Source organism: Lissotriton vulgaris, chromosome 7 (genome assembly GCF_964263255.1).
Source record: "Lissotriton vulgaris chromosome 7, aLisVul1.2, whole genome shotgun sequence".
In the NCBI taxonomy this organism is placed as follows: domain Eukaryota; kingdom Metazoa; phylum Chordata; class Amphibia; order Caudata; family Salamandridae; genus Lissotriton; species Lissotriton vulgaris.
In genome coordinates, this window is record NC_141695.1 from 1,523,001,463 (window position 1) to 1,523,027,777 (window position 26,315).

At 47.2% G+C, this 26,315-nt stretch overlaps 1 protein-coding gene across 2 annotated transcripts in view; it reads right to left on the bottom strand.

Annotated features, from left to right (window-relative positions):
- RALGAPB (Ral GTPase activating protein non-catalytic subunit beta) overlaps positions 1–26,315 on the bottom strand; it is a 1,758,088-nt gene that overhangs the window by 1,352,707 nt on the left and 379,066 nt on the right. For both annotated transcript variants that reach the window (XM_086932393.1, XM_086932392.1), the window contains exon 9: positions 11,087–11,303. In XM_086932393.1, the coding sequence (XP_086788519.1) occupies positions 11,087–11,303 (217 nt within the window). The remainder of the gene's footprint in view (positions 1–11,086; positions 11,304–26,315) is intronic.

Here is a 26,315-nt window from a genome sequence, read left to right on the forward strand (position 1 = left end):
CCCAGAGTCAGTTTGAGGAAGCTCTTCGTCCGAGCTATCCTCCATGGCCCGAGAGCCCCGTCGTCGTCTCCTACCTCGTCGACGACTTCTTCGGCCTCGAACATCTCTGCAACCGCATCGTAGTCGAGGTCCGACTCGGCGTTCGACTCACTAATGTCCTGGATAGATTTGTCCTCGACATCCCCTGCATCGAAGATGTCCACAGGCGCCGGTGCAGCATGCTGGGCCTCCTGGCGCGCAGCTCGTCGAAGCTTAAGCGTCTTCTTGGACCTGAAGCGTGAACAAGCCATACACTTGGCTTCATCGTGGTCCGGCGACAGACACTTGTTGCACACCGGGTGGACGTCGATGTGGGGATACTTCGAGTTGCAGACAGGACATCTCTTAAATGGACTACGGTCCATGATGGACGGTCGATAGGGTCTGAAGCGTCGACTGGGCCTTCCGCGTCGAAAGCACGCGGGTGTAGGGAATCCGGCTCGGTACTGAGCTGGAAGAACTAAGACCGAACGCAAGACTATACCGACGTATTAGACTAAAGACCTTTTGGTCTTAAGAAAGTTTTCTATCGATTCCGACAAGAGGGAATTTAAAGATATCCGAACCCAATGGCGGAAAAAAAAATCTGAGGATGGAGTCGATGCCCATGCGCACTGTAGTCCAGAGGAGGAGCCACCTATCTCGTGATACTTCGAAGACTCTTCCAGGACAACAATGTGCAATCATCCGGACCCAACACTAGGCGGCGATCTATGCACAGATATGAATTCAGCAGCCCACATGTCTCGAACTCCTATTTCTGTGTAAACAAAACTCCAAGCTATGTCGGCCTGGCTACTGCATGCTGTTCATATGTTGACTTGGACCTACATTTAAAATCTGCGTTATTTTTCCTTCATTCAGCCTACATACCAAACATTTTCAAGCTACGATGCTGCCTCTTCAATTGTCTTCCATAGTTGCTTGGGGTCGAGAGTGGTAATTAAGACATCATGTTTATCAGATTTTTGTCCTCCTTCTGTCACACAGCATGTGCTCTAGTTAATTTTACTAGTTAAGGCCAATATTAGGAGTGTGAATTATTTGGAAGAACCTTGCATTCATGAGTCTCACTCTCTCTCACCAGCGTTCCACTTTCAGCCATAGAACCAATTCACTAAGCAAGAGAAGAGGCAATTCATTGTGATTCGTCAATCCCAGTGATAGTTTGCGAATCCATGCAACAGTTGATGCTGTTGTACCAATGATGTTGTGCTGCATAATTAAATACTTATAAGGTCCCAAAGGCGAGACCTATTGGCTATGCCAATGCCTGTTCCACATACAGCCAGGACCGATGCTGGGAGCTAAATGCCTTTTTTTTCTCAACCGTTTGAGTCCACAAAGGCTGACATCGGGAATGATCGAAAACTGATACCAAAGAAGATTACGTTTTCTTGGAAAAGGTTTGCGGGCTGGGTTAATCAACAGAAGTCTATGGGCGATATTGCTTCATTGTAACGTGAAGATGAGTTCCGAAAAGGCAATACGCTCGAAATGAAAGTAATGCCCATCAGATGATGGTGTCACCTCCAAATGATGGGCGGTGGAATTGCAATGACATATGCCTGTTACGTTGCTCGGACTTCGGTGCAAACCACATGTCTTTAAGCGGCGGCTAACGCGCGGCGACTTCCATTCCAGATTGAAAGTCAGACTCCCTCACCTGCTGAGTCAGAAGTTGGCGGCGTAGCTTCTGCCGCTCGCGGATCTCCTGCAGGCGCTGGTTCATGATTTCAGTGTCTTCTTCCTTGCCGCTAAGTTTCAAACAGGAGGCAGCGCGCACGTCATGCGTGGCGGTATCACGTCACAGAGTCCTGGTGTGCACACTACTGACAGCATGCCGGAGACACTCATGGAGGTGACAAAACTAGAGAAGGGCTTAAGTGGGCGATATGGTGGAATCTAGCGGCCATCTTTAATGAGCATCACTATATAGATTGCATCGTAAGCTGCAGTTGATGTGGGGAAAAGGAGATCAAAAACTAGAGTTTTGCAGGTCTCTGCTACTTGTATTTAAAAGAAACTATATGTCCTACGGTTCGATAGGAAGATGTTTAACAGAAAAATTGTAGCACAATTACGAAATAGTTATACGTCCTGCATATGTAATGTAGTATAAAACCACATTTTAATTATTTATGTTTTCCCAGTACTTTCACATCCATTGGTGTAGTTCGTAGATGTACTGCTAGCTGTCTGTGTACACGAAAGTGGTGACTTAGCTGCCCTATTTAGAGAAGTTCTTCCGTGTTAAGCTCGTCTACCATTACAATATACAGAGACTTCCCAGTCTCACTCATTGCGAGTGTTGATAACTTGTATGTTATAAAGCAAAAGTACGCCGCCATGCACGGGTAGGGACAAAAAAAGTGCGGTCGTGTGCACAAAGATGGCGTCGGGCTGTCCACAAGCCCGTGCATTTTTTTTGTCCCTACGCGTGCATGTTTAGCTTTGCCGATGGTGAGAGCAGCCATCTTTGTCCATTTGGACACACGTGCATTCAGCTGTGGCTGAATCTATTACAAAAAGGTGCGCTCCATGGCGAGAGCAGCCAATGTGCTGCTTTCGCCAGGCGAGACCTAAAAATAGTGGTACTGGGGGCGTGGCCAAGATGGCGGCGTAGTTGGAAGCGGATCTTGTGAGCGCCCCCGCCCGTCTCCCCGGCCCGTCGCCCCTGTAGCTGATCTCCCGCAGTGTCCCCCTAAAAAAGGCTACTCTTGGCGTTCGGGAGGCCCCCGGAGTCTCGGGGACACAGCAGCAGCCCCCTTCGAGCGCCTGACAGCAGTGCAAGGACGCAGCTCACTGGCCGCGATATCGAGACAGCCGCTGGAGGCCTACTTCGGGATGAGCCCGCGGCGGATCCGATTCGCCCTGTCTGGCCAGACACCACTGGGGGGCCTGGGGACGTCGGGCCAGGGTCTGACAACAGAGCAGCTGAAGCGCGGCCGCGGCGGGCCCAGAGCCGCGAGCCCAACCCCCGCCCCGCCCTCCGGGAGAAGAAAGCACCTTACCGTGGGAGAAAGTCGGGGCCACTGCAGCACAAGGCCCCTGGCGGTCGAGGTGAGGAGACGGGGGCGCGGAGGCAGGGAGAAGAAGACCCTACGAACAGCCACCGGCCTCTGGGTCATCAGCGGGAGCGCGCTCACGCTCGGCCAGCGGCGCCCAGAGGGGAAACGGCGCAGCGGTCTTAAGACTGCATACCAGCCACTAAGCCCCGAGAGTTGCGCAGGCCGCCATGCCAGGTCGCCTCCATTCTGCCCACGAGCTCCAGGCACAAGGGATCAAGAGAGAGCAACACCGCCTGCAGTGCAAGGCCGCACTGGGCCGGGATTCCACGGGGGAGGGGCCCGCACCATCGGCGGACACAGGGAGTAGAGAGCCAACGTCGCGAGGCCTAGCACCATTGCTTCCCGCCCCAGGGACCCTGGGCTCATTGGAGACGCCAAGCCTTGGGTTTCCCTCGTCAGCAGAGGCCCCCGGCAGATCGACTGACCCCAAGCACACGCCCGAGGAGGCTTCCCCGGCCAGACACGACTGAAGGCCTACTCATTGCCACACAAGACAGGCCCAGACGTAAAGAAACCCAAGAGGGCTCGCGCCGGGACCAGGGACAACATGGCTGACCAACGCAAAAAAAGGAGACCGCGCGCTCCCAGAGATGTTGGCGAAGGGCCAAACAAGGAACGACAAGGGGCCACCTTAACCAGAGACCACGAAACAACAGCCAAGTCCCTCCGGAGCGTATGTTCCAATTACTAAGTCCTTCCTACAAACTCTATTCAATTCGCTCAGGGACGACTTCAAGACGCTACAACAAGAAGTGGCGGGAGAAGTCAGGGAGATAAGGCGGGAGGTGGACGGCCTTGGAGAACGGGTGGCGGCCATTGAAGAGACAGACCAAGGCAGGAGCGAGGAGATAGAACAACTACAACAAGATGTCATTCGTTTGAAAGACCAACAGTTGGACCTCCAAGCACATGCGGAGGACATGGAAAACTGGTCCCGCCGGAACATACGGGTCCGAGGGGTCTCTTCGAAGGAAGAGGGGGCTGACATCACCGGCTATTCACAAGCTCTCTTCCGCGACATCCTGGGGGAATCCTCAGACTTTGAAATAAGGATTGACAGAGCACACTGCGTGGGTCTCCCTAGGCGCTCACCGGCTCCTCCACCAGACATCCTAGCTTTTTTGCCGGACTTCCCTCTAAAGGAACGGTTCCTTAAGGAAGCAAGACAGAAACAACCCCTACGGTTTCTTAATTGCCCGGTAGCCCTGTATCAAGACCTATCGGCCATTACCCTCCAGAAACGCAAGTCTTTCAAGGTAGCTACGGACTTTTTGCGTAAAGAAAAAATACCTTACTTCTGGGGCCACCCTTTTATGTTAATGTTTTTTAAATGGAAAGGAGCTCTGCAGCAATTGCGATCGCTACAGGACACTTGCGCACTTCTAGTGCTAGAGCAACCGGAAGACCAACCACCCACACATCAACCACAGGGGCAAGCCTCCGGAGGATGGCGGACCGTCTGACGCAGGCGTACACCCAAATTTCAATCGAAACCTGAAGACCATGTCATCTCACAAGAGAGGGCCACTGCCATTAGAGAGGTGGCCAAAGAAACGCCGTCCTCTGAATAAGTACCAGCCAGGGGGACCACTCAACTCATCTACAATGCACGTGCGGGGGCGGCCGTGGGTCCACAATGGCCGTCACTTGGAACCGTTCCTCCAGGTAACGTTACCACAGCCCTGCGATGGACTGGCAGGACTGGAACATTGACCTTTCACTGTTGGGGTGTTAAGAAGGGGGGGTTGTTGTTTGGGGGTTCTGCGGGAGGGTGGGGGAAGGGATGGCACAGGGGGGGTGGCTTCGGGTTGAAGGGGAAGGGGGGTTCCGGTGTGGTGCACCATAGGCAACGCAAGTATGGTTGTCTAGCCAGAGATGACCATTGGTGAAGAGAACTCTACCTACCTTGCCTGGCGACTAAACCCACTCTGCAGGTCATTTCCCTCAATGTCAAGGGGCTTAACAACCCCATAAAACTCAGGGCTGTCCTATCCTTCCTAGAAAACTCCAGGGCGGAGGTATGCCTTCTGCAAGAAACGCATCTTCTACCCAAAGACTGGCACCGTATGCGATCCAGGGCATTTCCAACACAACACTATTCCTCCACCGCAGAGAAAAAAGCTGGGGTGGCCATTTTGTTTGCGCGTCCCTTCAGGGGTCAGGTGGTGGAAAGAGTCGCAGACATAAAGGGGAGGCTCCTGGCTTATAAAATTCAACTGGGAGGGTGGTCAGCTGTCATCGGGTCGATTTATGCACCCAACACTAAACAAGAATCCTTTCTCACAGGGGCAAAGGCGGACACGTTGTCCCACAACATCAATTCAACGCTAGTGGGGGGCGACATTAACCTAGTGATGGACTCTACCAAGGACAGATCAGGCCAAAGATATGGATCTACAGGGGAGATCTCCAATGAAGGGGAGCAATGGTTAGCGAGCAGAGGGTTTGTGGACCTCTGGAGGAAGACACACCCTAACAACCTTCTACTCACGTACCACACGTACGCACGTACGCACGTATAGACTATTTCCTAGGGTCTTTGGAAGTGGCGTCTCTGGTCACGGATACTGAAGTCATTCCTGCAGCACTTTCCGACCATGACGCACTAGCACTACAAATACGAGTTCCTAGAACCAAGACACAGAAGGGTAGATGGCGCCTTAAGGAAACTCTCCTGCACCGCAAAGGGGTCACACAACAGCTTAACAAGTGCATTGCTGAATATTTAAACACAAATGGCACGGCGGACATTCCATTGACAGCACTGTGGGTGCGTCGAAGGCGGTGGTGCGCGGGGAACTGATCGCGCTGGCGGCAGCTGAGGGTCGGGAGCGCCGAGACAAACGTCAGACGCTATCCGATCAAGTGCGGGAGCTGGTGCGGTTCCACAGCAGAACAGGGGCTCCCAGAATCCGGGGCAAGCTTAAAGCGGCGAGGGCCCAGTTGTCGAGCCTTGATTTGGACCAAGCAGAATTGCGTCATACATATTACATGAGTGGAGATAGAACGGGCCGCCTGCTTGCCAGTAGACTCAAGGCTAAAGTCTTGCGCCCCAAAATCACGTCTATCCGGGACAGCAACGGGCGAGAGTTACAGGACGACGAGCAGATCGCTGAAACGTTTCGGGCATGTTACGCGTTGTTATACGCGGCGGAACCCGGCTTGGACAAAAGGAAGGTGGACTCGTATCTGCGGCAGTCGACAATCACGGCCCTCAATGAGACGAACGCGCTTTCTCTTGACGCACCGATAAGAACTGGCGAGGTAATCACAGCAATAGCGCGCCTCAAGCCGCTCAAGGCGCCAGGCCCAGACGGCTTCTCGGCGGGCTTCTATAAAACATTTTGCCATCTGCTAGCCGCGGTACCGTCTAGATTATTTAACTCTTTCCAAGGCCCAGGCTCCATTCCGCGAGACATGCTGGAAGCAGACGTTATTATCCTGCCGAAACCAGGGAAAGATAAGACCAATTGCGCAGCATATAGACCCATATCGCTGCTCAATCTGAACTTTAAGCTGTTCCTGGGCATACTGGCCGCAAGGCTGGGCCCTTGCCTACCAGGCGTCATTGAACCTGATCAGGCAGGATTTATCCCTAATGGGCAATGCGCGGATAACACAAAACGTCTGCTGCATGTCATTGACAAGGCCCACTTCAATGACTCGGACCCAGCCCTCATCTCTGTCGACGCGGAAAAGGCGTTTGACAGGGTCGACTGGGGGTACCTGGACTCCAACCTGGCATGCTTTGGGGTGGGCGACCGTTTTCGTACCTGGGTCGCTAGTTGTTACGCTGCCCCACAAGCGGTCATTCGACTTAATGGGGTTTGACATCCAACGTGGGACCAGACAAGGGTGCCCACTCTCCCCATTACTTTCCGCTCTTTACATTGAGCCTTTCACACAAAGGGTCAGAGACAACCCAGCAATCGCCGGAGTCAAATTTGGAGGGGAAGCACAGACCATAAGCCTCTATGCGGACGATATCCTTGTGGCAGTGGAGGACCCTATCAAATCGATCCCAGCGTTCCTATAGGAAATGGAGGCGTTTGGGAAAGTCTTGGGGTTTAAGATGAACATCGGGAAGTCCCTGGTACTCCCACTGGGGCGCTACGTCCGTGCGTCTAGCATACTGCCACAAAGCCTTGTGGGGCTTGCCTCCAGCATGTTGGTGCCCTATCTGGCTTATGTCTTATGGCTAGCACTGTGCAAACAGTGGAACAGAACTATTCGGATCTCTTTAGTCAACTTGTAGGCGACCTAGCAAAATGGCGCCACCACTCACTATCTTGGTTGGGGCGTGTGGCAGCGATAAAAATGTCTCTGCTGCCAAGGGTCCTGTATTTATTCCAGACATTGCCAGTCACACCCCCACTGGGCCTGCTTAACAAATTTCAAGATGCCATCCGTCAGTTTGTCTGGGCCAGGAAACGACCGCGGCTACATAGGGATCTCACAGGACACGCCCCGGCGGTTGGAGGCCTGGGTGTTCCAGACCTACAGAGATATTTCCAGGCAGCACAACTCGGATATCTCCTGGAATGGCATTGCCCCGAATCTGAAAAGAGAGGGCTGTTCCAGGACCGCACAATGGCCTAAATGCCTCTATGGAGGGTCCCATTCTTGAGGCGTAAAGACCGCCCCACGTACATGAAAAAATCTCCTATCACACGCACTATTTTGCAGGTGTGGGACAAGGTGGCGGTTTCTAGGGGCCTCACTACTTATCCTTCACCGATGACACCTTTGTTCGATAACCCAGGTTTTGAGCCAGGCACGGTCCGTGGCTCCTTCCCTCATTGGAGGTCTCTGGACTGCAGGTCAGCTGGTCACTTGTTTGACCTAGAAGGATTTATGCCGTTGCAAACCCTGCAGGAGACCTACGCGCTCTTGCGGATTCCGCGCTTCCAATACTTTCAAATCGGTCACTGGGTCACGAGCAGGGACGTGTTACTGCAGGTCAGTAGGCACCTCATGCCTTTTGAAAAATGGCTCCACACCAAGAAGACTGATAAGCAAGCGATAACCGATCTGTACAAAATGCTATGCCCGCCGCTTTCTACGTCGCGTTCTGCGGGTCAAAAAAGGTGGGAGCGGGAGTTAGGTTGATCCCTCACCAATAAGGAGTGGCAAGATATATACTATAGGGCCCACCACACCGCCAGGAATGTGGCTAGTAAGGAATCGGCAGTCAAGATAGCTTACTATTGGCAGCTGACGCCGGCACGGCTTCACCAAAGTAACCCTCGCCGTGATCCTCAGTGCTGGAGGGGCTGCGGACAAGTAGGCACTCTAACCCACATACTTTGGGACTGCGCAGAGGTGCAGGAATTTTGGGAGCAGGTACTTGGGGACATAGATAAATACTTTGATACAGAAATACCATGCTTCCCAGCTTACACATTGCTGGGACTACCCAACAAAATCACCTTCCCTCCTAAATCACTCAGAGGTAAACAAATGGGGCTGGCAATGGGGGCGGCGACACAGCACATCCTCTCACTATGGGGCTCCACACGAAAACCCACACACACGGGGTGGCTCCATAGGCTCTGGTACACGATGGGCATGGAAAGGATACAGGCCTCCCTCACCCAAACGCAAGACACATTCCTGGATACCTGTCAGCCCCTGGTGGATCTCTTATCCGAAGAATTTAATGAGCTAACCTGGCCAAAATACCTCAAGGTTCTCCGGCTTGCTGACGAATTCCAGAGACCATCTACCTCAACGACCTAAAGCTTTTGGTTTTGAGAGCTGTTGCAATGACCATCAGTATAGTGACCACACCGGAGGGGGGGGTCCAGGGTGGGGGAGGGGGGACTGTTCAGTTGGGATTGTTCAAGGCTTTGCCGTTCTGCACCACGCCCACGCCTGCTCACATGGACACATCTCCTACTCCCGTCTGCGCGTTGATCATCCGAGGGGTATGGGGGCGGGGTTCTGAGACGGAGTTTGCTCCCCGAGACTTACAATGCCAGCCATGTTTTGTGTTTTATTTCTTCAAAATGCAATAAAAATGATTTAAACCAAAAAATAGTGGTACTTAAGTAATTTCAACGCCTCCTCATGGGGAGTAAGCGTAATATAAATGCAGTTTGCTTTGTGGAAAGACCAACACGTATGATATTTTTACAGTGCATGCACATCTCCTAAACAGAGACTGAACAAAGTGAAAAGCTGCCTCTCTTAAGTATGTGTGAAGTGCTAATAAGGTGTGAGCCTTTGTTTCCCTTCCGCTTCATTTGCATCTAGATGTCAGGCTTCTGACTGCTCCTAGCCAAGAGACTCGAACAAAAGGATGCCTGAAGACTGCTCAAAAACGGGCCTTTGTTATGGGCTCAGCAGGAGTCTAAAATAAGAAAGCTTCGTCCCCGCCTGCACGTTGTTACTTGTTGCAGATGGAAAGCAGACAACATGCAGGCATGGCTGAAAGTGTCCCGGTGTTTGAAATTACACCGGGACCAGTTCAGTACATTATTCTGTGGGGCCCAAATTATTGGCAGGGTGGATGGCGTTCACCCTGTGAAAAAAGTGGGTGGACGCTGTCCACCCGCATGTACCCCCGACTCGTGCCCTGGTAAAAGCAGAGTATGGGTATTAGAAAGATTTAGCACGATAAGACAGACTGGGTTAACATCTCCCCACTGCTGTATAGACTACCTTTTGCACTAATGATGGAGAGGTGGCTATTTCGACATATTTTGAGGTTGTTCGATCAACTTCAGAGACTATTAGTACCAAAAGACAATCAAAGTTATGTGATTGTGGGGCTCAATCCACAAGAAAATGAAATCCAATGAGGCACTGGACTTACTGTTGTGAGGGTGTCATGGTTACGATTAACGACAGAAAAAATAGAAACTCTTGCTCCTCTATGCTGTAAATGAAAGAATCCAAACTGAATCACCTATGTATTAGCATACCTTTTGAGTGTTTTGGACAGCAATCTTCGTTCTAAAAGACACGGCTAAGGTTCATGGATACTATCATTTAAGTGGAAATGTAAGTTATAACTGTGAGCATTGTTCTTGCAATTATCAAACTTAGTCAAGAACTAGGGTTGCCTCACTGAAGCTGTATCGCAACACGTAGACATCTAATCTGTCGTTACCTGGGGTGTATTCTATTACGTCATATGCTTGAAGGCTAAGCTGGAATAATCGTGGTCTAATGAAATCATGATGCAGATAGTTTCGAAATCTATCTGCAGAATAAGGTAATTAGAAGTTTTGAGAAAGGGAAATCTAGAACTCCCAACTGCCTAGTCACATTAAAACTCAATTAACCTGTTGCTGAAAAAACATTGTCAACAAGCCTCAGACAGTAGCTGCAGTCCAGAAAATATAATAATCTGAGCTAACATAAAAGAAGTTTAATTCTATGTAAAAATGTCATGAACGACATTGCTGAAATATGTATAGGAGATGGGCATTCCTCTGCAGTAATGGATGTACATATATTTGAAACCCGTCTGTAAAGCAGTTATCAGTTTCTTTAAAAGGAGTAAGTGCACCTATGTTGGGCATAGGAGGAAAAAATACTTCTGTTGTGAATTTGTAACAGCTTTGTTCTGTAATCAAGCCTGAATGATCAGTTACCAAAAGTGATCAGGAAAGCAAGTAATACTTGGTTAATATTTGACACCTAAACACAAGATGTCTCTTGTTCAAAAGATCCCTCCAGCTCTCATCAGCGAACAAGTTACATAAGGGGAAGGAGGCAATATGTTAATTTCCAGGAGATCAAGAAAAGACCAATTTTTGATGCAATACAACTATATTTCGTGGGTTTTCGGATAATTACAGCCTGTGCCTGCCAGCAAGCCGGTATTCTTAGAATTACTCTGCAAAATGTATGTGCGATACAGCCAACTATATTTAATTTACTTAGCTTGGTCAGTTTTTACTGCAGGCATAAAAAGGTTAAAAAAGACAAACAAAAAAAAACAAAATCTATAGTTAGTTAACATTTACCTGTCATGCTGTTGTCTCGGTTGATCCCATTATGAAGCTTACAGTGAACTAAAGATGCATCAAGCAACCAGGACCCAAAGAGATTCAAGATGCTGTTTACTTTTGGCCTTGTGGGGGCAGGAAGAGGCCGCGGTTCAGAGCTGGTCTGATTTGGACTGGAAAGTGGAGATGTTGAGTTTGTCTGATGCTGGACTCTTGATGCCTGGGCAGTGCTAACCTAGGAACAATCAGTGAAATAAAAATACACACATTAAATGTTCAATCTTTCCAAAAATAAAATTTGAGATATTATAAAAAATACAATAAGCACTTCAGAAATTAGCAAGTAGACTGGGTATTGGGAAATTACGTTTTTTTAAATAACCTTCTATTACTCAGGGAGCTTCAATCCATAATTATACAATCCATATTAATTCATAACTGAAAGAAAGTGACTTATTAGTTGGGATGGATTATAGTCCACCACAACTAATAAAGTCAACCTGTTAGGTCCAGGCTTCAATAATTTAAACCTGAGCTGAACCTCTGGTAGATATGGTGCAGGCAGGCTTAACTTGAAGAAAACATGTAAAGCATTTAGAAGTACCAAAACTGTTAAAAAGTCGAAAACACAACACAATAAAAATGGCACCACAATTTATAAAATGATAAAGCTCCCAATGTAAGCCAATGGATGTAGTATACCAGGACCAAGTTACAATTTCAGGCCGAATGAGTAGGAGCCCGAGTTGGATACTCAAAGTGGGTTGGTCCCAGTTAAATTCTAGAAGTTAAAAGGTTGAATAAGTTGAAAACATTTTTAAGACCCACTTCAAAAAGACACTGTCACTTTTCAAAGGAAAACTGTGAAATTTCCTCTAAGATACTACGCAGAACAGAACCGTCACTTTCTGAGAAAAAAAACCTCCATGCGTAGTTAACCAGTGAAACTGTAGCGACCGCTGTGGAACCCAAGGTCGGATACCTGAAGCTGCTGGGTTTTGCTAAAGCTCTTAAGCTTTTCGTGAATTCTTCTGAAATGTTTTCTGGTCCTAACACAGAATGTAACTTAGTTGTTTTTTCTGAGGTGCAGGATCTTTGAACAGGACTAATCTGAAATGCAAACAGATGCTGTGGAACGGCTGGTCGGACACTTTTTTCAGACAGTCTGGCTGAAGATTGGCAGCTCTAGAGGAAAAGTTTTTTTTTAATAGTTTCCCAAACATTTTTCCATTGTCTACCTGTAGGAGAGTAGGGTCTGCTTCCTATGGTCACCCCCACTTTTTGCTGTGATTTTCTGTTTTTTTACTTTAGTGTGGCTCTGGGCCTGCTGCTAATCAGACCCATAGCCCAGCTGTTCTCTCTCTACATTGATACCATGTACTTTAGGTACATACCAGATTGGGTATTGGGTCACCTTTGTGAGCCCCTGTATAGTGTACCAAAGGTACCCAGGGCATAGGTGCATCCAAGGCCTACCAGGGGCTGCAGCATGTATTATGCCACCCCTGGCTGGCCCTCCAAACTGACAGCACAGGCTGATCACTCAGCTTGGGTAAGGTGGTGTAATCACCCCTTACTTAGATATAGTATACCTATATCTACCTCACCCAGTCCCCCCCAAGGTACTGGGTGAGAACTTAGAGACTCTTGAACCGTACATTAGGCACGTCCTGGAGATCTATTTTGCATCCCATACACTGCCAGCATCATGGAAAAAAGCGGTGATATTACCTATTAGGAAAAACAACACTCTCAGCCATGATATTCTCGAAAAATTTCGACCCATCTCCTTGCTGCCTTATGTAGCGAAGGTAGCGGAGAAAGTGGTCAATATCCAGCTGACTGCACACATGGAGAGGGCTAAGCTTCTACATACCTCTCAATCAGGGTTCCGGGCGGGCTATTCCACCGAAACCGCTCTGTTAAGAAACCATCAGGCAAGGAGCAGATGCGGGACACACCATGGCACTGATAATGCTAGATCTCAGCGCAGCGTTCGACACTGTAGCACATTTCACCTTGCTGCAGTGTCTGAACAGAGGAGGCGTCTCTGGCCTAGCGCTGGGCTGGCTGAAATCCTTTCTGACAGAGCGTAGTTTCCAGATCCAAAGAGGGTCATTTCAGTCCAAAGAGGTGGCATTGGAACAGGGGGTCCCTCAGGGATCGGCCCTGAGCCCCACCGTATTCAATCTTTACCTGTCCCCCCTGGCTGAGGTGGTTCAGGCGTTTGGAGTGGAATTAGTATCGTACGCTGATGACACTCAGTTATTGATCACCCTATCTCAAGCACCGTTGGCTGAGGCTTCCAACTTTAAGCAATGCATGCAGGAGCTTGCCTCCTGGATGAATAAAAATTGCTTGAAACTGAACGGTGCCAAAACTGAGGTGTTAGTGGTTGGCAGAGACAAATCTTATTGGACATCAGAGTGGTGGCCACAATGTCTGGGCCCCACCCCTACACCCTGTCTAGAGACTAAGAATCTGGGAGTCTGGGTGGACTCGGCCCTCTCTTTTGAAGGCCACATCCCCCGGCTAGTGGGAGAATGTTTCGGTGTATTAAAAACCCTCAAAAAAACATTAGATCTTCTCCCACTAGAGACCAGGCAGACCCTAACACATGCCCTAGTTACTTCCCGCCTAGATTACGGGAATGTCCTTTTTCTGGGTGTCCCGGAAAAGAATCTCAGACGTCTTCAAGTTCTGCAGAATGCGGCAGCTCGTCTGATTTTGAGGCTGCCCAGAAGGGCCGCGTCAAAATCAGCCCTTGAAGCTCTTCATTGGCTTCCAGTCAAGACAAGGGTATTGTTCAAATCCCTTCTTATTTGCCATCGCATCCTCTGGCAAAAAGCTCCAATGTACCTGGGAAATCTGATCACAAGGTATGTACCGGGCAGAACATTGAGATCAGGCGGGACAGGACAGCTGGTAATCCCTAGGATTAAGAAAGCGAGAATGGGTGGATGCTCATTTCGCCTCTTAGCTGCGCAAAGCTGGAATAAACTCCCGCTGGGTCTAAGGATGGAACAATCAGAAACCAGGTTTAGGAGTCTTCTCAAAACTCACTTTTTCTCTCAATATCCCCCTTGCATGAGAGCGGACCGAAGGGTTCCTCTGCTATTATGTTCCAGACTCTTCTCCACAGCGCGGGGACACGCCGGACGGCGTAACCAGGCGCTTTATAAGCTCCTTTATTATTATTATTATATAGATACATATGCACCTATAAGTCACTCCTATGGTAGGCCTCAACAATCCTGAAGGCAGAGTGCTTGGTTTTATGTGAGAGGGTGCCCTAGCATGAGCTGAGCCCCTCTGCAGCTTCCGGAACCATCTCCATATAGCTGTTCTATGATATAGCCATACCATATACTCTTAAGTGCATTACAATCCTCGCAGTTAATGCTAACTTTGGTTTGGCTTTATCAAAACATGTCGTGTAAGGTGTCAAACACTTTGGAATACTACCCCCGCCACAAAATGGATGCTACTGCCACAGACACAAGTCTGACCTCCTGCTGCTGGACGAAACTCCGGCACGGGAGGCCTGGACAATAGGTTTCCTGTCCAGGGAGGTGCCAGCACCTCCCCAGACAGGCAGATGTGTATTGGGACAGGGAGGGCTCATCAGCAGATGCTTTTTGAGACACTGCCTGGGGCACACAAGGTGCTCCATGCATGGCCCGGTTCAAACCAGTTGCTAGGGCACTCCAGCCCCGCTCTGGTGCGAAACTGGACAAAGGGAAAGGGGCATAACCACCCCCTTCTCAGGTCCATCCATAGGAGGGACCTAGGCAGGTAATCCAACCCCTTAGCTTAGTATAAGTATAGGAGCTGAATCCCGGGGACTTTAGATTATCTTGGAAATAAACTTTGATACAGAACTCTTGGACCTTCGACATTCTATTCTAACTAGAAGACGGAAGACATCTCCCTTGTGGTCAAGGAGTGACTACCCTGTGCAAATAGGCACCACCAGTAACTTGCCGGTCTGCTTTGTCGACGCTCCCGCCGGAACCCGAAGACTCAGCGACACAGGAACTGGACTCTCAGACTTCTGTAACTCCAACCCACATCCACAGCAAAGCTGAGACCCGTGGCGGACACGAGAGAGACGTGGGATCAGACACCCTGGACATCCTGCATTTTGCTAACAGCTCGACTACCGAGGTACCCTCGCAGTTGTGCATTGGGGTATGAAAAGCCCCAGACCCGAGCGCCATTTGCACCGAAGCTCAGCCCTCCACACTCCACGAGTGCCGCGTGGGGCCCACTCTTGCATTTCAGCTCTACGTGACTTCCCGGTTCCTTGCCCATTGGCTAGTGAGCTCCCTGAAGACTTTTCTTTCGAACTAAACTGCTTTCCTGGTTGCTCCAGGCTTGCTCCAGCTTCCCTTCAAAGGAGAAGTGCCATTAACCTTGCTCGTCTGCAACAGAGCCAATCTCGACATCCTGCGTGGGTTGCGGTTGCCAAGACTTGTTGGGTCCAATCCGGATACTGACACCACAGTCAACTAGATCCGTTGTGGGACAGCTCGAATCCAGCGCCTGGCCATCGTCAATGCCTCCTGGACCTCGTGGCTGAAGAGACAAGCTCACCTTCAAGCACGCGACATCTCCTGGTTCCTTCCTGTCTCCCTGTCCCCTCTGCTTTCAGGTTCTTCACATCGCCGATCCACCCGGACACTTTCCTCTGGTCGCCTGCAGCACTTCTTTGCAGATCTCCATAGAAAACGTTGACGAAACCCGACACCAAAAGGCACCTATGCACCCGTCTTCCCTGGGTGAGGTAACACGAGTACTCTGGTGCTCCCGTGGGTCTTGACTCTCGAAGTGTCCTAGTCTAAGGGGGTTTTATCGTAGTCCATCCGGAAGTGTCCTTAAACAGTAACTTTGTAACTTCTTCGTTTCCTATTATAAGTCAATGGTAACTCGCGACTGTGTTTAGACACTGCACGCGTCTCCCGTGGGCCTCTTACTTCCTAACCTTTGGTTGTTTAGTGTAGTCCCAGCGATTCTACAGGCCCTAGGCCTGCTGTCTAACTCTCACGTGGTTCTTATACCACTTCTTTAGTATATGGTTTGTGAGACCCCTAGGGCATTACTGTATTTGTGCAACTTATCGTATGCTAATTGAGTAACTTGTGATGTACCTGTACCTCTGACCTCATAAAGAGTGCAGAGGGGTTGTGTTTAGAATAAATACATATATATTTGATACATATCTTGTGTGGTGTCCTTTCATTTGGTATTCAAGGTATTATAATTGGTATAACAGCTTGCTTCACATGCTCTCTGAAGTCTTAGCCTAAGACTGCTGGTCCATGCTACCACTAGGATAGCTTGTCAATAAGGTTGACTTTACAACCACCATTAATAACGGTTGATTAGACCGGTGCAAGGTGCCCACTAGAATAGTGGACATCATATGCCAGGCTAACTTCTCACACTACCCATCCACAGGAGTACACTTCTATGACTCTCACAGGACCTCAGGTGAAGGAATAAAATTCTCAGGATGTCCAGCAGAGGCCAAACGCAGGGCACAGTCCAAGTCCAGTTGCTACTGATCAGCTGGGCACTCTAGGGAGAAAGCCTCTTGCAGCTTGTTGTGTCCCCGTAGCTGCAGGAGAGGTCAGTCAAATGACCCTTGGAGTCCTCTTCCTTGCCCTAGGTACATGTGGGAGCAGATCTAGCCCTTCAGATCCCTTCACAGGTCTCAAACTGTAGGGATAGTCCTCTTTTTCTTCTTCTACAGGTCTCAAGGTTGGCACAATTATGGTTAGCATTAGCTAGTAGGTGGGGGTTACTCCTGGGCACTTCTGAACCAATGGGGTAAAAGATCCCTGGAGCAACTCTACCCACTTTTTTAGTAATTCTTGCTCGCCTTACTACAAACAGGCCAAAAATGCCATGTGGAAGGACAATGTCAAGATAGTCAAAGCCTTCGGCCATATTAAACTTGGGCTCTGGGAACAGATGATGTGTATGGGAGGGTATTATGGAAATAAGCAGTGCCCTCCACATCTAATGCTACAATCCAGGTTGAAGCAGGCCCTGGATCCACCACAAAACAAGAGACAGGATTCTGGTAGGACAACGGCTGGGTCTTTCATTCACAAGATGAAGTACACAAGATTTGTGTTCTGGTGCTTTTTGATAGCTTTTAAGAATGCAGAAATTAATTTTACCTGTGCCTTGGACAGACTTGTCAGAAAGAACTGGCCACTGGTGTGCCAACAAAAGGGGCAGAAGCTTCCACCCTGAAGGTCCAGTTGAGCGGAGAGGAATCATCCCTGTGCCCTCAGGTCAACCTGTCAGTGAATGTAGTCCATTGGCTAGCTCCTGGGAGGAATTGCACACTTCTTTAAGGTCAAGCACTTTTACATTAGCTTTCCAGAAGCTGTTGGTCATCAGGCTCCAGGAGTTTTAGGCAGGGAAAAGGAAACTTTCTAATAGTTAATTTTACTAAATAGTTATTCAAAATCTAACTTCAATTGAAGTGGACTTTTAATAGATATGAAAAAAGGAAAAGTGGTTGAATTATTTTCCTAGCTGTTTCCAATCTTAATCTGTATTCTAGTTATCCTCTTTGGCAGCCAGAGCCTTCCACACTGAAAAGAGCTGTTGTGGGTTTGTCATTGCAGTCCCATGTTTAAATACCACGCACCTTACCACGTTGACTAAAAGGCTTACATAGGGGTGACCTATAGATATTTAAATGGAATGTTTCTCCCCGGTTCAAAAGGGTTATTTTGACAGGTCTGTCTAAAAGTCTCAACTGCAGCAGTCACACCATAGTGGTATGGCTGAAGCCATGTTTTCCTGCAAATCAATCAATCAGGATTTGTGGCGCGGCTAATCACCCGTGAGGGTATCCAGGCGCTCAGAGCACTGCTGCAGAAGAGGGTTAATTGAACAGCTAGGTCTTTAGTTCGTTCCAGAGGGTGAGGTAAGGAGGTGAAGTGGGAGGTTGTTCCAGGACTTCGCAGTGAGGTTGGAGAAGGAGCGACCTCCACCCCTGCTGCAGCGAATGGTTGCAGCGTGTACGAGGAAGAGGGAGGCATAGCGCAGGTGTCTAGAGGGACGGTAGAAGTTCAGGCAGTGGCTGATGTATGCTGGCTCTAGGTTGTGTAGGGCTTTGAAGGTGTGGATCCACATCTTGAACTAGTACCCCAATGTGCAGTCTAAAATCCAGAAATAAAAATTAGCAAATAATGGGGGTGACCAAGCAATAAAGGGCACTATCTAACAGTAACAAAACATACACTCAACTAATTAATGAAACAACAAACATGCAAGGTAACAAAACTGGCAACAAAACAGCTTAACTTGTTTAGATAATAAACTTAATATAGATCAAAACAAATTATAAACAAGAAAAAAACTACACCCATATATTAATCTATCTCCGTTAAGTATTGAAAAGAAACTTCACAGCCTATATCAGATTTTTGTGAAAACATTTCTTTGGTCCCTTAGATTTAAGAAGATGCAAATTATTTACCTTTGTATCAAATTTCCTATTTACCTCTGTCTGACCAATGTTTTATATCCCTCCATTTACCAGTTTATCATGGATGTTTTTCCAACATTAGCTAATACTGTCCTCAGCTGAAACTGGATGTGCAAACGTTATGAATGACTGTGATGTGGCGGTGAGTTGCTTCAGGCTAAGCTGCGAAATAATGGAGAGGTGTTGGAGACTGTCAGAGCAACTAGTGGCAATCCCGGTTACAGAGGGCCTTAGATTTTGAAATTACAGCCCAGAGAAATACTCTGTAAGCTTCTCCATCAAGGCATTCTTCCCTTTCATGGGTTATATGTCTAACACTGCTTTGTATTTAAAACGAGATCTCTGCTCTTGTTAATGGCCAACACTCTGTAAATTTGTTAATCAAATTGTTCTGTCATACTCAATTAGAGGAGTACATCTAATCTTAACTATTTAATTAAGTCATACAAATGGTTTTATTTATTGAATCTAGTGATATAAATCCCCAGCACTAACAGTTATCACCTCTTGCTAGAGACTGAACTCTCTTGGAACATACAAATAACCATCCATTAGACTATAGAAATCATAAGCAAGGATTATATCGGTCACCATAATCTTTGCCAATCTAGATAGTCCTATACATGAGTGATCACAATTTCTAATTGAGTCACTCTTCGCCATTTGTTAGAAAGGTTTGAGGTTTTAATTAAAAAAAGCTTGCTAGAAAGTAGTGGCATCGTTTTTCAGAATCCCATCCTAAAGGCTCTGTAGCTGTTAGCTTGAGAGAGGACGCAAATTGAAATGGCAAGCTGTACAAGCTAATACATTTACATTTTGTTTAAAAAAAGTCTAATATACAAAAGAGCCTACAATTTCGGAGTGCTTTCAGCGATTCCACTATGGTTCAGAGATGATGCAAGGAAAATAAACGATGGTCCTTGCCAATACTTTCATTAAAACTCTAAATCGACATACATTTAAAAAGCTCAATGAAAACAATGACATTTATTATCAGTGCCAGGACAACCAACTTCTGAGCACACCTGGGTGGAATTCAGCAACAAACTTGATTTCAGTTTACGTTTCCTGATCCACTCCACTCTTCTGTCTATTAGGAATTATAACAATTCTAAAAACTCTAAAGCACAAGGCCCAGACAAAAACCCTGCAATACTATTTAAGTAGCAACTATTTTTCTCCTTATTCTAATATTGTTACTTAACCAGCACCGTTCCTAATTTGGCTCTATATTACTTACTGTCAGAAAAATGGGTCCAAATGAGAATTACTACCAAATTGCCTTACTAAATGTGACTGGAAAAAATATTCGGCAAACGTGTCCTTGAACATCTTCAAATCTGGATAGAAGGCAATAATATTTAGCAAAAATAGTCAGTTTTTGAAAAAGTTATTCTTCTTGTCTCAAGAATATCATGCTGTTAAACATGATTTTAGATAAGGAAAATGTTACTTACCCTGCAAGCATCTGTTTGTGGCATGTAGGGCTGTACATTCACATTCTGTGCATCATCCTGCCATCTAGTATTAGCCAGTATGTGTGCAAGTTGTTTTTCTTCAAAGAAGTATTTTGAGTTTGGGTAAAACTTAAAAGTACATCAAAGAAGAGGAAGGGTTGGTTCAACCATAGGTGTACAGTGGCTTACTCAAACTTAAAATCTGCACTACGAAAGGCTGTCGGGGTCCCCCAGGAGATCATAAACCTAAGAAAAGAATACAATCTCGTAATAAAGGAATGGAAATTAGAGCTAAAGCAACAACTCTGGGACCAACTCCACGAGAGCTGTACCCATAAAAACAGCGCTGCATTATGGTCAGTGGTTAAATCTCCCTTCCTGAATGAAAATGGAAATTCTCCTAGAATCGAGGTGGCCATTGATTAAAGGGACTGGGTCGAGCTTTTCTCAAAGACTTCTTCAAAAGACCCAGTAGTTGTAACTCAATGTGAAACAAATGCCAGCGACCAAACATCCAACATTTATCCTATTGACCTAGTAATTACTATCGAGCAGGTTACCCAGGCCCTGAGAGCAAGTAAAAATGAAAAGGCCCCTGGCCCGGAAGGGGTCCCAATAGACTTTATTAAAGCCAATATGGAGCTCTGGACCCCTCTTGATTCTAAATGCATCTTGTGCGACAGGCCTATTGGAGTCATGGTCCAAGTCAATACTGGTCCCTATTTTAAAAAGGGGGACCGGCAGTCTGTATCCTGCTACCGCCAATCTCTCTGCTGGACTCTTTAGGAAAAGTGGCTGGTCGAGTGATTCTTGAGTGTCTGCAGGGATGGGCGGACGATGGTAGGATATTATCAGACCTCCAATATGGGTTCCGCGAGGGAGTGGGGACGATCGATCAAGCTTTAAACCTGTTTTTGTTGATAGATAAGTAGGTAAACATAAAAGCAGGAGCCCTTTATGTGGTGTATGTGGATGTATCAGCCACTTTCGATTGTGTTTGCCATGTCAAACTCTGGTCCATACTTGTGGAGATGGGGGTAGATTTGAACCTGGTGAACTTTGAGGGAACTATATTCAAATGCGACTGCAAGGGTGAGGTATGGGGCTAAGGGAGAGCTAACCGCGTCTTTCGGAGTGGAGAAGGGAGTCAGCCAGGGCTGTGTCCTGGCCCGATTCCTCTTCACACTCTATACCAACGGATTGGAGAGGACAATGCTCAAGGGGTGCCAGGACCTCCCGATAATAAACAACCGCCCTATTCCTGCGTTGCTCTACGCGGACCACGCTGTGATTTTAGCCCGTACCCCACTTGAATTGCAGAAGGCATTGAATAGATACTCCTCCTTCATGGCCGAGCTAGACCTAAATATCAACATTGGGAAAACTTTCGTTATGAAAGCTGGGCTTGGCAGAAATCATAAATCAAAGGACATTTATTTAAAAAACGAAAAACTATCGACCACACATAAATTCCCCTATCTATGAATCATGTTTGACCAAAAACTCTCTTTGAAACCGGCAATTGAAACGAGGAAACTCCACTTTATGAGAAGCACTACAGCCCTTGTAAATTTCTCAAGGAAATTAGGGAAAAGAGCCCCTGTGGAACTTGTCAAAATCTACAAAGCAAAATGTCTTACATTGGCAATCTACGCGGCGGGTGTGTGGGGCCATGTTGGTACGGATGTATTACAGGGGGTAGAAAATACCTTTTTAAGATATCTCCTTGCTGTACCCAGGAGCACGGCTACTCTCTCCTGTCACATGGAACTGGGACTCTACCATTTATCAGACATTATGAAAATACAGCCACTTTTACTGTGGCCCCGAATCTGGACGTCAGAAAAAACAGCATTTTCCCAATCGATAATCCTAGACTGTATTGCCCTGGAGAACGCACATAAATCTGGTTGGTTATCGTATGTGAAAAGGTTTTTACTTGATCTAGGGTTAGAAAAATACTACCAGGATCCCATGTCAATTCGGGAGATACCAAGGAAGGCTTTCCAGGCTCATTGTCTCAACCACCTTGATGAACTACGACTCACGATCGCAGCCAGACAGTGATTAACTGTGGGTTTCAAACAACATTTGCCATCCAGCTCTACTTAACGTATGACATCACCACCTATGAGCGCTTTCTCTTGACAAGGTTTAGGCTAAACTTTTTCCATCGATTGGTTGTATTCCCCATTAAAAATAACTGGGCAAGCAATTAACTTCTTTGCCCTTGTGACAACACCACTATTCAGACAACCATGCATACTATTCTTTTCTGTAAGTTTTACACTGAGTTCAGAAAGAAATGGCTTATACCTCCACTAAGACTATTGGGTTTGAGAAGATGTCGCCCTGCTTTCATTTTCTTACAGTTACTTGACGAACAATGGCTGGTAAAGCTCATCACGAAGTTCCTGAAGTGTATTGTCCTTCATAGAGGTAATTTAGAATGACCAAATGGAACTAAAAAGTAAAAAAGTAAAAAATATCCGAATCATGCTTAGGATACAAATTACTCGTCACATAATAGATTGTTTACAGCTCGATTTTTAAAAAAATTTAAATTGGTATTATACATTTTTAATATAAATTGAATTTATTACTGCGTCAAAATGTCACAAAAAATTTATACTGAATGTGCTTTTATGGTTTTTGTACTTGAAAAAAAATCCAATAAAGAAATTTTTGATTTGATTTGAGTCACAGGTAGCGTGATTGCTCCTTTGGGCGATAAAGCGAATGGACAACTCCATTGTTAGATTTTCTTCCTGCAAGTCAGGTGAGGATGGAATGTGAAGCAAAGTGACATATAAAGAGATGTCCATGCATAAGAGGAAAAGAGATAAGAGGTACTGCAACGGCCATAAGCGTCCAGAGAGGAGGGTGGGTGCATGTGAATACACAGCACCACATGCCCCGAACAGCTGCTTACAGGGTATGTAACATTTTCAGTTTGAAGCATGTGTAGATACACATGCTATGCGTGGATTGTAAAGCAAACCTCCCAAAAAGCGTTGGCTAGCCTGTGGGTGTTGCAGCAGATTGAAAGAGTGTACAAAGAACCGCATGGCCAACATTAGCTTGTTGCCGGGCTGAGACATTCACACAGTAATGTTTTTTGGAAATATGTGGTGTGGACCAGGTAGCTGCTTTGCATATTTAGGAACAGGGACGTTCCCCAGGAAGGCCATAGGTGCACATTTCTTGTGAGTAGGGTGTGCTCTTTGAAGAGTGGGTTTGGGTCCTTTTAACTTTTGCAAAGCAGGTCTGGACGCATTTAACAATCCATCTGGCAATCCCCAATTCAGATAGAGCCTTCCCTTTGTGGGGTTCAGAGACACAACAAAAAGTTGTTGTGCGTTTTTGAATGGTCTGCTATCAATGTAGTACATTTTACATCCAAAGTATGGAGATCCTGTTCAGCAACTGAATCAGGTTGTGGGAAAAAATAATTTGGGGTTGGTGTGGAAGACAACCCTTTGCCAATCAACTTGACAGAAAGAGTTTTATAGGGTTAATGTCGGACGCTCACTGACATGCCTGAGGGAGGGAACAGATACTAGAAATGCCACCTTCCAAGAGAGGATCTGAAAGAGGCAAACAGAGGACCCATGAGACGAGTGACTGAAATGTGAGATTCCATGATGGCGCCGGAGGAACCCTTTTTAAGACCCTCCATGAAAGCTTTCTTAACAGGTATCCTGAAGAGAGAGCTGTGTTGTCTATTCTGAAGGTAGGCAGCCATGGTAACTAGATGTAATTGTATGGAGTTAAAGGTTGGCCCAGAAAGCTGCAAGTGAAGTAAGTAAAGGACAATGCCTTGTATTGTGGCTTTCAATAGATCACTTTCTTGAGTGACAGCAGCAGACAAAATCTCTTCCACTTGGCCGCATATCAGGCACGGGTGGTAGGTCTGCGTGCCTCCTTAAGAATGCTCATGAATTCAGGTGGAAGATTAAGGAACCGAAATTCTATGACCTCAGGAGCCACATCGCAAGGATGAAGAACTTGGGATCCAGTTGCCTGATTTCTCCATGGTTCCGCTTGAGAAGGTCCAGCTTGTTGGAGAGCATTTCTTGCGGAACCAGTGGGAGTTTAAGCAGTCATGAACCAGGGCTGGGGGCCTATGCGAGTGCCACTAGGATGAGCATGAGGGGTGTCTGCTGAATCCTCCAAATGACAAATGGAAGAAGAGAGAGAGGAGGAAAGGCATAGGCAAATATACATGAGCAGTTCATCTACTGTGCATTGCCTATAGACTGTGGAAACCTGGAGGTCAGGTTTGGGCATCTGGAGGTTTCTGCTGTTACGAACAGGGAGTGGGAACCCCCATTTGTGAAAGTAACAGAGGAGTACTTGGGAGGTGGAGTTCCCACTCGTGGACTTGTTACCACATCCTGCTGAGGATGTCAGCAAAATTGTTGTCCAACCCCAGAAGGTAACAAATGAATTTTTTGACAGAGAGCCAAAAGCCAAATGCTCCTGGATAGCGGAGACAGCCATGAAGAGCGTGCCCCCTTCCCGCTTGTTTCTGAATGTCATACATGGTTGTCATATTGTCCATCCAGACAAGAACAACCTTGCTTATCAGTTGAAGGAGGGAAAGCCTTCAACGCTAGATAAACAGCTAGAGGGTTCCAGGAGTAGATGTGGAGGTCCTGGTACTTGGTTTTCCACTAACCTTGTACAGTCAGATCCTGTAAGTGTAAGCTTTACCTTATAAGAGAGGCGTCCGTTGTAGCAATCCTTCATGACCTGGGTCGAGGAAAGTCCAGCCCTTTAACAGGTTGCTGGTGTTCCACCACTGTAGAGAGCGAGGAGAGTGGCGGCCAATGAACACTAGATGATCCCAATGACCCTCCTCTAGAGACCACTGTTGTGCTAAACATTCTTGCAACATAGGCATGTGAAACTTGACATGAGGTACTATGGCAATGCAGGAAGCCATCATATCATGCCTAGGAGCCGCATGACTGCTCAGAATGAGTTGTTGATTTGATTGAAACAGGGGAGCAGTGAAAGAAAGGACTGGATCCTGGCAGGTTTTGGATAAGCTATGCCTTCCTCCGAGATGAAATAGCCCCTAAATAGGGCTGGATCAGGAAAGGTTGGAGGTCGGCTTATGTGGTGTTAGTTGTGAACCCCAAGCGATGAAGCAGGTCTATTGTGACCTATGTGTGTTTGCAGAACTGCTGGTGGGTAGCACTTTTGATAGGCCAATTGTCCAGATATTGGAAAACATGGACACCCGGTCTGTGCAGGTGTGCAGCCATCACAGCAAGGCACTTAGTGAACACCTGAGGCACAGTAGTGACCCCAAAGGGAACACTTTGAACAAGTAATCCTGTCTACCAACCACAAATCTGAAATGTCGGTGACACGACTGATGTATTGGTATGTCGAAATATGCATCCTTTAGGTCAAGCACAGCCGTAATGTCGCCTCACTAAAGAAGCGGAATGACATCCTGAAAGAACAACATGTGAGAATGTTCTGACAGGATGTACTCATTTAGGGGCCTGAGGTCCAGGAAAGGCCTGAAGGACCCATATTTTTGGGGTATTAGAAAGTACAGTGAGTACACTCCCTTGATTTGCTGATGACTGGGGATAGGCTCTATAGACGCTCTGAGGAAGAGGGCTTTTACTTTCTCCTTGAGAAGCTTTTGATGTTCCAGGTGAGAGTCTGTGTTTGCAAGGTGGAATGGTGGGAGGCATGAAAGTGAACTTCAGACAAACATATTGGGTATTATCCAACACCCACAGGTCTGAGGCAGCTGTTTGCCATGTGAGAAAGAAGCTTTGTAGTTGCTGTGTAGCTGGGGGGACGAAAAGGCAAGTCAGGGTTTGGAGGTTGGTGTAGCTCCTTTTTGGGGAGCTACCCTTCCCTCTGGAATTGTTGCCCCTATAGGACCCTCTAAAATAACCCCTGGGAGAGGACTTCTGGTGTTGAGTGCACTGATAGGAGGTGGTGGGTTCAGAGGAAGTGGGCTTTCTGCCTCAGCGGTAAGGGGTGCAGTGAAAGGAGCTGCAAGGAGCAGGTGTTTGTAGTGCCCCCTCCGTTTTGGCTGTTTTCGTATCCTTCTTTATCTTCTCCAAAGGTTGGTCTATTTGGGGATCAAAGAGGTGCTCACCGTCAAAGGGCATGTCCAACAGGTTCTGCTGAACTTCTGGCTTGAAGCCAGAGATTATGAGCCATGTGTACCTGCGCAGCAGACTATTAGGATTTATCCCTCTGACAGTTGTGTTGGCTGCCTCAAGGGCAAAGCAAACAGAAG